Genomic DNA, 13,023 nt, shown 5'->3' on the forward strand with positions numbered 1-13,023 from the left:
CTCTGGGAACTGCTGTAGGTTTTTTCATATTTGGAATTCTCCATCCTTACTGTCTAACCTGACTTACCTGCACCATACATCAGAGGACCTCATGCTTTGTTTTCAGTGGAGACAATCAGTGTCAGGAGCAGTTTCTTTGCTTCTCTGAAGGGAAGAGATGAACCAGGTGTTGGTGTGTGGTGGTATTGTTACGTCCCTCAGATGTTTCAAGACTAAGTGAGCTTTTTATCTTGGTCTCTAAAAATATGTTACCTATGGTTTTGACTTTCAGCCTGAAATATTCATTATGCTCTTTCTCACCACAAAAAAATGGTTTCTCATGTGAACATTTAAACGGTGTAATATTAGTTCTGCTACTGTGGGTTGGTTTTTTTTTTTAAAGCATCAGATTTCTCCACGAGAGAATTCCACAATTGAAGCTGCCGTGAGAGGTTTAAAATTTCATAACGTCGAGCAGTGTCTTCATGGCAAGGACTGAAACTAATTACTAAGGACATGCCAGTAATCAGAAAAACAAACCCCTATGTTTAAACCCAATTGGCAAAAACAAAAGCCTTTGCAACTTCTTTCAAAAGAAACCTCTGGCATAAATTAAACTGAGCTGATCTCCATGACATGTTTTGTCCATTAGTTCCATGATGAAATGGGGTGCTAGTTTAATTAATACAGTGCCTGAAACACTTAGATATGCTGATCCTGGCAACAGGATACTGGTTTTGTCATTGAAAAAACAAAACTCCTTAGCATTGTTGTTACTGTACAAAACAGAAGATTTCTTGCTGCTACTGCCATTTTTGTTGTAAATCCTCACCCTAAAATATTTTGCACTAAAATATGTAAAGGTGAAAGAAATGCTAACTTTAAAATGCACAGTTTTATTTTCCTTAGCTATTACAGGTGGTTAGTTCTACAAATTGAAAAACTGTAGAATGTATTTTTTAGGAAGCGTCGTGCGAAGTGCACGTGGTGTCTCTAGCTGTACCTGGACTGGGCAGAGCCACTGTCCTGTTCTTACCAAAGCCTGTTTGTTTGAACTCCATCAGAAACATGGAGGTGGGTGGTCATATTTATAAATAACCTTGGCTAAAATCTGGTTTCATTACAAGTGTTAGATTCGATTTTTTTTTTCTTTTTTCTTTTAGTCATTTTATTTTATAGAAAGATTTAAGTTAAATATATAGACAAGCTACTTTATGAAGCTGAGTGTTCTGCTCTTGTGTTGCCACCTACTAACATAGGCAGGTTTTATTTTTGGAGTTCATAGATGTACAATAAGTTATTTACCTGACTGATTTGCAGTGGAAAAGCTGAAATATTTCTCCTGTAGCTGATAGGGAGATACAGCTGGATTAGGTCACTTTTGCTGCACTCCCTTTGGTGGTTAGAGGTTGAGTCGTATCAAGACAGTATTATAAGCTGTGCTTGGGTGTGCTGGAGTTCCATGTGTAAAATAGCATTTGCTTTCTGTGTTTGAGGCCTGACTCTCTCTCTAGTCTCTTCAGGCATCAACTGCACCCATTTTGTTCTGCTCACTTGCATTGAACATGCGACTGGTGACCATGACATGATGTTCATTTCATGGGAACAGTGTTGTTGCATGTGAATGAACTCAGAAATTAACATAGGACTTTAATCAGCTGTGGTTGAAGCCTTGGATGCTGAAATCCTTGGACGTTGAACCAATACCTTCTCAATGAAGACACTTAATTTACAGGACAGTAAAGAAATTAATTGGAAAATGCATGTTTTAATTTAAATTTTGTAACTTTTTTGATAGCATAATTACTTTAATAGCTAGCCTTAATTTCTGGGATTTTATTATTATAAATGTGTATTGTGTACTGTTGTAAATTCACACACCATATCTTAGAATGTTCTGTTGCTGAATGCAAAGTTCTTTGAATTGTTTGTCCAGCAGGGAGAAAACCAAGTCTTCGCAGACCTCTTACTTTTTAAGCTCCACCTTCACGAACTGTTACTAAGATAACATTATACAATCTTCACCTCTATTTAACAGAATTTGTTTGCAATTTGGTATGAAATTAATTGCTCAGTGCTTTACTTGGGGATTAGGCAGGGCAGGCAGATTTCCCCTTCTGGATTATCTTTACCTTCATTCACATCGAGTCCTCAGAGGGAAATGGTGATAATCTCCTTACATTTTTTGTAACTTCAGTGGTAACTTGCTAATATCCATTGGCATTCTGTTTACCTCTGTCTAAATCTCTTACATCTTTTATTTGCAGATCCTTTTCACATGGGCCCCTGCAATCTGATCTCATTGTAAATTGCACAAATAACTGTAACTGAGCTCTGTGATGAAGGGAAGGATCAGATGTGGCAATGGAAGCCTTGCTCAGCTCTCTGGGTGGGGAGCACTGCTAAGCAGTTGGAGCCTTGTGAACTCTGCTGAGAACTGATATCAGGCATGAAAATATGTTTTTCTGGGTGATAAGAGGAACTATAGCATGAGTATTTACACACACAGACTAATGAAATTGGGTTTAAGTGTTGCAGAACATGAAAGAGGTGTTAAAATATTGTATCAAAGTCAGAAAATTCAATTCAAATTAATTTAGAAGAGATCTCCTGAGACACAAAATCCAATCTCTGTACTAGCTCATGTTACCTCCCATTAATGAATTTTAGCAGCTCCATCTCCAGGGTAGGTAGGTGTATTTTCCACAGCCAAAACAACGTGTTTTCTTACTGAGTATTTGGCAGATTTCATTGTCCCCACATGCTCTTCCAAAGCCAACCACAAATCAGTGGTTTGCTCACCTTTGTGTTTTACTACATCATAAACACTGTCTGCAGGAAAACGAGCGAGGGCAGTAAATGCCTGCATTGCAGTCAGTGCATGGGTTGTGCCCCTGTATTTACAACTGGTTCTCACAGAAAACCTGCCTTCAGGCTCCCAGCCTCTGGCAGGGTCAGTCCTCACGTGTGCTTCCTGAGCTCCGAAAGCACATTTTGGCACCACTAAGTCAGGTTTTATAGGAAAGGGCCTTGTAAGGACAGAGCCAGAGGCTCCACTCACATCCTGACTTACTAGAACTCAGCTGTGTGCAGGCTCACGTAGTCCTCCAGTAATGCAGCACTGCTGGTAGCCCAGGAGAGCTGGGGCTAAAGTTCTTGGGGTGCTCCTGCTGCTCCTGGTTTTAGGTGACTCTGCATCTCAGCCGAGTGGGGCTGGCTGAGGCCTTACCAGCCCCGGGGGAGTGAGCTGTCTCAGCCCTTGGCCCCCTGAAATCCCAGGGAAACTTCGCTGGTTACTTTGGTGAAGGAGAAATACTCTAACATTTGATCTTCTCTGATTCCCATAAAACAAATTTTCCTTCTCCAAGCACTCTGCTGTCTCTGCTGAATGCGTGAGAAGAACGTACAGCGTGTAAAGATGAAATATTGAGGTTGTTAGGACTGATTAGTGAGGCAAGTGTTTGAGGACAGTGACTATAAGCTTGTTGGAGGACAGGGCAGGGGAGGAGAGGACAAAAGAAACTGCAGTGTTTCTTTTATGAAAATTTTAGTTGTTCTCCATCCCCTTTCTCCCCCTCAGTCCTTGTGCTTCGTTTCTGTAGCTACTTTGCACATCTGGCATTCAGCAGTCAGTGGTGCCAGAGGACACAACCTTTTAAACAGGAATATGCTCAAACCCATCTCATCAATTAGGGCTCATGTGCTTCTGCTGCACTGAAAGCAGAAGGGTGTGCCTGACCCCAAAATTACTCTTATGTTTAAAATCCTAAATTTTTATCAATTCTAAAATGGTGGAAAAAAGCTGGAAGGGGATACTGAGTGAAATGTAGGACTGTCACCCCCCTGTGTTCTGTCAGCAAAGCCAAGCAGAGCAGGAGCCTTCTGTAATGAAGCTCACGTGTCTGAGGCACCTCCAGCCTCGTGTTCTCCCAGCAGTTTGTTGAATGTTTTGTGTTAACTGCAAACAAGTTATTTTTGCCTTACAGAAAGCAACCAAAAATCATGAGATGGATGAATAATTGGCTAAGGGTCTCTGTACGTACAGCTCGTGGAAGTGAACTTGCAGTAGCAGCCATACAACAGTTTTGGGGTTGGTTTTTTTTTTTTTTGTTTTGTTTTTAAAAGTAATTTGATTTCATGGCTTTCTGTAGAATATTGTAATAATTCTGCTGTAAATACAATAAAATCACAGTTTGCTGAGATGGCTTCTGCTTTATTGATTGAAAACTTGCATGAAGTACAAGTGATGCTTGAGTGAAGAGGACAACTTAGAATGTTTAAAATGTAAAAAGTATTTCATGCTGTGCCATTGTATTTACCATTGTACCTCAGACCCCTCTCAGCTGCCACAACCTGCAGACACAGAATGGTGGTCCTGAGCAGTTCAGGGATGGCTTCAGACACGAAAACAGCTGCTGTGCTTAAACATGACAACACCTGCCTTTTGCTGTTGTTAAGGGAGAATTACAAGGAGATGTCTCATCTCAGCAGAGCCAGGTGAGGAGGATGAATCACCCAGGGGGCTGCAGGCTTTGTGGACAAACACTGATGTGCTGACCTGGTTCACACAGGCCTTTGCTCTGAGCTCTCCAAACAGAAATGGTGGCAGAACACCAAAACTTGACATTGATAACACTGGAAATAAAACCAGATGATGAGTGCTTAAACCAGGACTGAAAACAAGCAATTCATGCAAGATTTTTTTGGCTACTGAAATGAGCCACTGACCTGCTTTGGCCAACACCTAGAACTTGAGTAGCACCTCAGTGTGTCTGTGTGTGTGCACAGTCCTGGGAATGCCATTTAGCCAATGTGCTGTCACATGGGTGGTGACCAGGCACCATGAAGAGCTGCCCCAGCTGCACTCCTGCACTGGAACACCATCCTGTGCCAGGCAGGACCTTGCAGCTCTCCATCACCCACCACGAGGCTGTCCCCACCTCCCAGCACACCATGAATGCTCCTTCACTGTAAGGAAGAGCTGATGGCTGTGGCACCGTGGGACAACATGCAGAGGCTCCTGCTAATGTGACTGGAAAGCACTGACACCTGAGCAGCAGCAGCTCAACAGCTGCTTGTGTCATGTGCCAGTGGTGAGAAACAGGACAGCCCCCAATGCCACGGGGTGTGTGTGCTCATGGTGCCAGAGCAGCCAGTGCTGACTGCCTAAGGGAATGACTACAGGCAAGCTGGGGGTTAAAACACACTTTAATTGGGCTGTTTACATTAAAAATTATTTTTCCTCAATGTTCAAAAAAACCCCAGAAAAAATACAAAAATACTTTTTAAAAGATACACAGATTATGTTTAAAAGTGCTTCGGTTTGGTCCCTGTGCACGTCGTGTCTTGCTGTGCTGCTATAAACAAGCATCATGTGCTGGCCTAGGCTCCCTGCAAAGCATGTGCACTGCTCTGTCCCATCGCTGTCTGCACCCTCTGTGTGTCCTAGGAGCTGATCCACGTGGAGCACTAGAGTATCACAACACTGCTGAGCCCCTGCCAGAGACCCTGGAGCCACAGCCACACTCAGCACCTCCTGCTTAGAGCCAGCAGAGCTCGTGGAGAGGAGATCCCAGTGCAGTGCAAGCTTAGTCCCAGGGTTTGTGACAGGGCCTGGTGTCCTGGGGGCTGCATCTGATCCCTTCCACAGCATGCATTTGATGGGGCTGGGAGTGCTTGCTTTTTCTTTTTGTTGGATAATTGACTAGTTGTTTAAAAAAAAACAGGTTTTTACATATCTGAGAGTAATACAAGCAGCCTGGGCTAGGGGAGCCAGGAAGCCCTTGTAGGTCCAAAGGCAGCCTGGGAGTTCAGGGGCACCAAGCCAAACATCAGTAACAGGCACAAACGCCCACATCAGGGCTGTGCTGGACACATACAAGAGACATTCAGATCTCTGCAGCATCACTGAGCTATCAAGTCTAAGGGGTCAGCTGAGCAGTGAGGACGTTTTAGCATTAAGGTAGTGAAGACAGGCTAATTCTCTACAGGCTGCTGGGAATGCTGCCCTGTGCAGAACTGAGCTGCCACTTTCCTTAAACTCCAACACTTCTTCTTTTCCTTCTGCCAACATACACTTGTTCACCTGGGGACAAGAAAGCCAAAAGAAGAGTTAGTGGAAAAGTTTCTGTTAAAAGGAAAAAAAAAAAAAGAGTTTCAATAAGGCAAAGTGCTGGCCCTGCACTGAGGACACAACAACCCCATGCAGTGCTACAGGCTGGGGGAGAAGTGGCTCCAGTGTTCATCAGAAAGGGACTTGGGAGTGCTGGTGGACAGTGGCTCAATATGAGCCAACAGTGTGCACAGGTGACCAAGAAGGCCAATGGCATCTTAGCCTGTATCAAGAATAGTGTGGCCAGCAGGACTAGGGCAGTGATCAGCCCCATGTACTTAGCATTGGTGAGGCCACAACTCGAGTACTGTGTTCAGTTTGGGGCCCTCACTTTGAAAAGGACATTGAGGCCCTGGAGTGAGTCCAGCCAAGGGCAACGAGGCTCATGAACTGTCTGGAAAATGTGTCGTATGAGGAAGGGCTGAGGGAATTGGGTTTGTTTAGCCTTGAGAAGAGGCAGCTCAGAGGTGACCTCATTGCTCTCTACAACTACCTGAAAGGGAGTTGAGATTCAGATTAGATGTTAGGACACATTTTTTCACTGTTAGGGTGGTCAGACACTGGAAGAGGTTGCCCAGGGAGGTAGTGGAGTCACCATCCCTGCAGTGTTTCAGAGGCAGGAAGATATGGTTTGCTGGAAGATATGGCTTAGGGGTCACAGCACAGTGGCAGGTTAATGGTTGGACTCAATGATCTTAGAGGTCTCCTCCAACCTTGATGATTCTATGAAAAGACCCAAAACAAACAAAAAAAAATAAAAAACTGGGGCTGTGTGTTTTCCAGCCATTCCCAGAGATGGGCTGGTGCCTAGGGAGTCCTCCACTCCCTGGCTGGCAAACCCTGCTCTCCTGGGGATGGCAGGTGTTCATACCTTTCTCTCCCTTCTCTCCTTTTGGTCCCCTGTGCCCATGCCGTCCCGGGGGGCCCATCGGCCCAGGGTCACCTGAAGGAATGAGAAGACCAAGTTTGCCCTTGAGCATGAGTGTCCCACAGACAGGGTCAGGCCACAGCAAGGGTGACCAAGTCAGGACAATATTTTGGCTGCGATCCTGAAGGTGCCACCTTCACCGTGGGGAGGTGTGACACTGAGCAGCACTGTGCCAACTACCACTGTGGTCACAGTGCTGCTACCTGGGCATCACAGGGCTCAAGAGGGAAAGGATGGCAAGCCTTACCTTTGGGTCCAGGATATCCCCTCTCCCCCTTTTCACCAGGTGGCCCCTGGATGGCACCATATGCTGGAGAGGAAAATGAAGAAGAAGATGAATGAGTGGGACAAACCACTTGCAAATGGCTTACTTAGAGAGGCTGAGTCACTCTGGAAGGACATTTCCCTCGGTTGGATGGGGTTAGACTGCCAGAGCAAGTTTTTTAAAAATGGTTTTGGTCCCACCAAAGTCCCAGGGGCAGATTGTGGTGTCACTGCATGAGCACTGCTCTGACACTCTCTCTGGGTGTCACCAGGGCTGGGGCTGGACCATGCTCAGGGCAGGGAATCTGAAATCATAGTGAGCAGCTGACTGATATTCTGTACAGGTGCCAGCCCAGCCATGTTAAAATGAGCCAGAGGTTGGTTGTAAGCACAGAGGCCCTCCAGGGTTTAGAATGAGTTTCCTACAAATAGTGGGAAAACCTCAAGTCCTTCCTAATGGTAAGACTGCACCTCCCCAGCAAGGGAGGAAGGAGATGGAAAGACCACCCACTTCCAACTGTGTACCTTGACTTTTGCAGCATGAAGGTGAGAGGTTGGGGAGATCTCACACACATGAACCAGAAATGCTAAGTCAGTATGCCACTTACTTCTAAAGAAGTCCATGAGGTCTGCAGTGACATTGCCATAGGCTGCAAAGACCTTGCTGATGCCAGGGGGGCCAGGAGGGCCTGGGGGACCTGCAGGTCCCTGTGCAGTGTAAGACATCAAGTCCTGGAGAATACCTTGGCCTGAAGAATTAAAGATGTCATTTGAAAGAAGCTCTAGGAGAACTGTGGCTGGATGCTGAGGCAGGAAGGTGTAAGGGAGAGCTGTAGGCAGCAGGAAGGGGAGGGAAGTGAACAGCACAACACCAAGCACAGGGGGTTAGGAGTTACAGGCTGGGATGGGGAGGGTCAGGACAAGCAGGAATTGCACTCACTCTGCAGGCTCTCTGACACACGGAGTGCCAGCTCATTGTAGTCCAGGGAACCAGTGAAGGAGTTGCTGTAGGATCTGCTGGAACCTGCTGATCTGTGTGATTCCTCCTCTGTTAGCAACCCATCGAAAGAGCCATCACTGCCCATGGAGGCATCGTAAGCACCATCACTGCCCACTGAGGAATGGTAAGATGACATGCTGCTCCTGGAGCTGCCATATGAGCTGCCTGTGCCCAGTGATCCCCCACGGGAGCCCTCAGCACCCAGAGATCCTCCCTGCCGGCGCTCGGAAGTCAGTAACCCTTGGTATGCTGAAGACATAGACCCAGACACCAAGCCACTATCTCCTTTGGGTCCTGGTGGTCCTGGTGGCCCAGGGGGCCCAGGGGGCCCTGAGATGTAGCTCTGGACTTCCTGACCTGCAAAATACAATGGGGGAACTTCAGGGACACTGGGCTTGGCAGAGGTCCTGTGCTGAATGAAGACTGGAGTGTGAAATTCCTCAACAACCATCACAGTAACCCTCATCCAGTGCCATTTCTCAGGCAGCAGGCACATGTCAACCTTGATCTCTACAGATGGCATGACACCCTCCTCCTTCCCATCTTTCCCACAATTTTGTGTGCCTGGTCTTGGGAACATCCTCGTGGATATCCCAGAAAGGTGCTCTCCTCTCAGGGCAATTTCAGCACCTCTGCCAAAACAGCCATTCTGTGACCAGCTTTCCAAAAGTGAGGGGAACCCCACGTGTTTGAAAGACTTGCCAGGATGAGAGCTCAGACTGATGCTGCTTCACAGTGCTGCCTTCCAACTCCTGCATCATCCATTTTTGGGATGTCAGTGTGCAGGTGTTTGTCAAAGAAAATGCTGTTCCCGTGGCAAAACTGGCCAGGTGAGCTTACTAGGGACTCTCTGTTCAGCATAGGCCGATTTTAACTGCCTAGAGCCTGTCCCTGTTGGCTCACAACATGGACTTTGGCCTGGCAGTTGGACTGAGAGGAGATAGACTGCGGGTGCAGCACAGACCTGGCTGTACAGGCAAGGTGTTGCTGCAGCCCCAGTTCAGGGAAGGCTCCTATGGGAATGCCTCAGCTGTGGCAGAGCCAGAAGCCTACACAAGGCAAAGCAAAGCATGGCTCAGGGTGTGTGCAGAGAGGATGTGCATCCCCTTACTCTTCAGGTACTGGATCAGCTCACTCCTGAACTCATCGTTGTGGGCGATGTCAGCATAGGACAGGAGGCCAGTTCCTGAGAAGCCTGGTGGTCCTGGAGGGCCAGGAGGACCAGGTGGACCTCGGACTCCAGAAAGGGAAGAGTATCCCACATCTTGAGAGAGAGAGGAAGAATTATTTTCCATCAGTGAGAGGACAAGGAAATGGCACATCTGGGGATCTTGAAAGTTTAAAGGCTGCAACCCCAACTTCCATCCCTTTACAGATGATGCTGATGAGATTTTTCTTTTCTTTAAAGTGACCTTATTCTCAGTGGGCAGTCACACCCCTGGTAAGCTAAATCCCAGCCTCAGTCTCCCCCAGCCCCTACAAACAGAACCTCCTCACCAGCTGAGAGAAACACAAGTGCTTTACTTTGTAGGTAGGCAGAGACATCCTCCAGAGAGGTGCCTGGTGATCCAGGGATCCCTGGAGGTCCTTGGGGCCCTGCAGGACCAGGGGGCCCAACAAGACCGCTGAATTCAGAGTCTGTAAGACACAAAGGAGAAAAAGAAGTCACCCAAACAACTGCAGACCTGATGAATGTTCCTTGGTAATACAGGTAATGCCAGATACAGCCGAGTACAAGGTGCTTTTTGCTCACTGGCACCTTCTGGTACAGCATTCCTGGTGCATCTCACTTCCCTGTGTGTAGATGTCACATTGGAAAGTCAGGAGACTCCAAAGAGAGTAGAAGTCCCTATTTTTTAAATATACTTTTAAAATGTAGCACAAGAAATTATGCCTTTATGCTGCAGAGTTACGACAAGCAAAGGGCTCCTCTATGTTCATCCCCAAGACAGACTCACTGCTGCTGCTCCCCACGGGAGACAGTGATCCAGCTGCAGCCCCTTGTGTGTGCAGGTCCTGGCAGAGCCCAGAGACTGCAGTGCTGCTAAGGAGAACAGCTCATTCATATGGGGTTATTTGTTATGAGGGGCAAAACAGGAAATTCTGTGACTTAGACTGTAAAGAAAGATCTTGGGGGCAGGTAGGGACCATAGGAGGGGAGTAAAAAAGGTAACTTACTTCGCAGATACGCTGTCAGGTCACTGTAAGATATACCAGGGGTTCCTGGAGGCCCAGGTGGTCCAGGAAGTCCAATGCTCATCCCAGAACCTGCAAAGTCAAACAGATCCACATTATCAGCACAGGCTGTTAGGGTGTGAGCAGACAGGCTGCAGGGCTTGTTCAGAGGCAGTGCAGGAAGGACTCCTGCAGTGTGGAATGTTCCCATCAGCAGATTGTGCTGGGGACCAGAGCTCAGGCCTTGTTCTGGACTTAGAGTTAGAGCTTGCCCCATCAGTCCCAACGCAAGGACACCTGCAGACAGGCAGACATCAGGCCTTTCTATTCTTGCCCAAAGCTCTGCACACCTCATGAACCCATGACATGATAGGGGGCACCCCTGGACTAGTAGCTCAGCTGTGACCCACTGGCTGATGCATGTGCTGCTTTCTCTGTTTGCAAACAGCTCTGGTGCAACACTCTGCACTTTGTGATTTGCCTAATGAAACGTCCTTGCTGACAAAATGCAGCTGTCCTGCTTGAACTGTTGAGATGTTGCCATCAAAATGCAGTTTCCTGCTTTCCAGAGCCAAAAAAGGAAATCCCCATCATCTTAGGAGCAGTCCACTAGTGAGATTTGGTCTCCAAGGGCAGTTCAGAGACTGAGCACGGACCAGGCTGCACTTTTAAGCAGATAGTTGCAGCTACCAGGATTAGGCATTTTAGCACTGCTGCTGGAGATGATCCAGAGTCCTCTGTGTCTGACAGTTCTTACATGCCATATCACCCCTTTACAGATGGGAACATGTAGCAAAGACATGGAATTTGTTTCAACTAACTTTAAACTTCTTAAGAGTTTGCTGCCTGAGCTGCCTTGACACAAAGTGGGCACAGACCAACTCTTTCTCAGGGAGACAGATCCTGGCCACAGAGCCAGTAAGAAAAGGATTATAAAGACACTTAAAGGTGTTGATGGGACTTCTAAGATGGCTAAAATGAAATTATGTTCCTAAGCTCAATTTTTAACAAAGCAAGAACTCATCACTAGACTCTGTGGATACTATCTTAGCTACAGGGTATCTTTTTTGCCTTCCAAGTCTCTCACAGTCCCTGTGAGGAGGTCTCTACACAGGGATTCACACAGTCAACACTGGAATTGTTTTCACAGCATGAACTTTCTGCTGAGCTCCTAAAGGAACTAGAGGGAAATGTACACTAATAAAGGCCAGTACTTGTCAAGTAGCTGATAAACCTCCTGGTCAGCTCATCATAATCCAGTGACACAGACATGCCATCTCCCCCTGGTCCAGGAGGTCCTTGTGGGCCCCGAAGTCCAATGAGATACTGACGAATTTCTTCTCCTAGAAATGAAAAAATGCATCTTTTAAAGGCCATCCAGAGGGTGCACAGACACCAGGTGTGAGGAGTTCCCAGCCTGTGAGCTGAGCCCCCATCACTAGGGAGACCATCAAAACCTGTGGATGCAAAGCTCCTTCCCCACCTCTTTTCTCAGTGTCAGCTGTTTTGTATATGGTGGCAGAAACATTTGTGACAGGGCCAGGAACCTCCCACAACAAGGGTTTGGGGATGAGAATTTGGATTGCTAAAGGGACCTCCTTGTGCTCTGTTTCTTCAGGACACCCTCAACAACATCTTGGGTAAAGGAAATAACGCAGCTCAGCTGAGAAAGCCCATGATGAGCTCTGTGGCATTTCAGTAGCCAGTTGGAGCACAGTGCTGCCCAGCATCATCACTGCCTTCAAGGCACAGCAAAATAACATCTTGGAGATTTGTCTGTCAGTCCACAGTAACAGTGTGTGCAGAAAAGAATACAGAGCTGAGGATCCTCCTCACCTGAAGAACAGCAACATAGCAAGGCTTCAGGATAGACAAAAAGTAATAGGGGAAACCCTAAGAGAGTGGGGGAGCTGGAAATTAGAAGACAAAGGTTTAGTGGGAGGGAGATTGGTGGAAACTGTGGGATTCCTGAAAAGGAAGGGCAGAGGCAGATGCCACCTAGGTAGCCAAAGAGGGGAAGGGAGGAGAGAGAGTGAGAAACTGCAGAGTTGCAAGAGTGGGTATGAAGAGCAAAAGGGTAAGAAAGGTAAGGCAGCTTCTGGAAAGCACGTGAACTCTCCAGTACAAGACATAAATCTGTCTCCAAAGAACTTGGAAGGAGACATCACAGGTCACTCAGCAGCACCTATGGCAGGCCTGTGCCCTCTGAAACAGCTGCAGGTAGCTCCAGTTGGAGACAGGAGACTGGAAGGCAAAGATAGATCTCCAGGATGATGGGATGCTTTACCCACAATCCCATGTTTCCCCTGAGGGTCACTTACTCTGCAGCAGGTCCACAAGCTCTTGGTACAAAATGGACCTAGTTGATACTGAGCTGGTAAATTCCTGATAGCGATCTGAAGAGCCTGTGGGAATGAAAAGGTTTTACATCAGCCAGGATGAGACAGAAAGGGTCAGGAAAGGACAAAGTTTAACTGGTATAATGGGCTTCTCATGCCCCCAGCTATAAATCAGTTGCTATCACACACATCCTGGTCATCTCCACAGCTGTGTGGTCTGTGCTCT

The 13,023-nt window shown here is 47.0% G+C and overlaps 1 protein-coding gene across 1 annotated transcript in view; it reads right to left on the bottom strand.

Annotated features, from left to right (window-relative positions):
- Window positions 1–6,014: 6,014 nt before the first annotated feature.
- The window catches only part of COL17A1 (collagen, type XVII, alpha 1), a gene marked incomplete at its 5' end in the record, with an annotated part of 33,988 nt that continues 26,979 nt past the window's right edge, over window positions 6,015–13,023 (bottom strand). Inside the window, 10 exons of the mRNA XM_009070384.1 lie at window positions 6,015–6,064; window positions 6,963–7,034; window positions 7,267–7,329; window positions 7,892–8,032; window positions 8,224–8,640; window positions 9,395–9,547; window positions 9,808–9,921; window positions 10,462–10,551; window positions 11,673–11,801; window positions 12,780–12,863. Of these exons, the coding sequence (XP_009068632.1) occupies window positions 6,015–6,064; window positions 6,963–7,034; window positions 7,267–7,329; window positions 7,892–8,032; window positions 8,224–8,640; window positions 9,395–9,547; window positions 9,808–9,921; window positions 10,462–10,551; window positions 11,673–11,801; window positions 12,780–12,863 (1,313 nt within the window). The remainder of the gene's footprint in view (window positions 6,065–6,962; window positions 7,035–7,266; window positions 7,330–7,891; window positions 8,033–8,223; window positions 8,641–9,394; window positions 9,548–9,807; window positions 9,922–10,461; window positions 10,552–11,672; window positions 11,802–12,779; window positions 12,864–13,023) is intronic.

The sequence above is a fragment of the Acanthisitta chloris genome, unplaced genomic scaffold, assembly GCF_000695815.1.
Source record: "Acanthisitta chloris isolate BGI_N310 unplaced genomic scaffold, ASM69581v1 scaffold1552, whole genome shotgun sequence".
NCBI lineage: Eukaryota > Metazoa > Chordata > Aves > Passeriformes > Acanthisittidae > Acanthisitta > Acanthisitta chloris.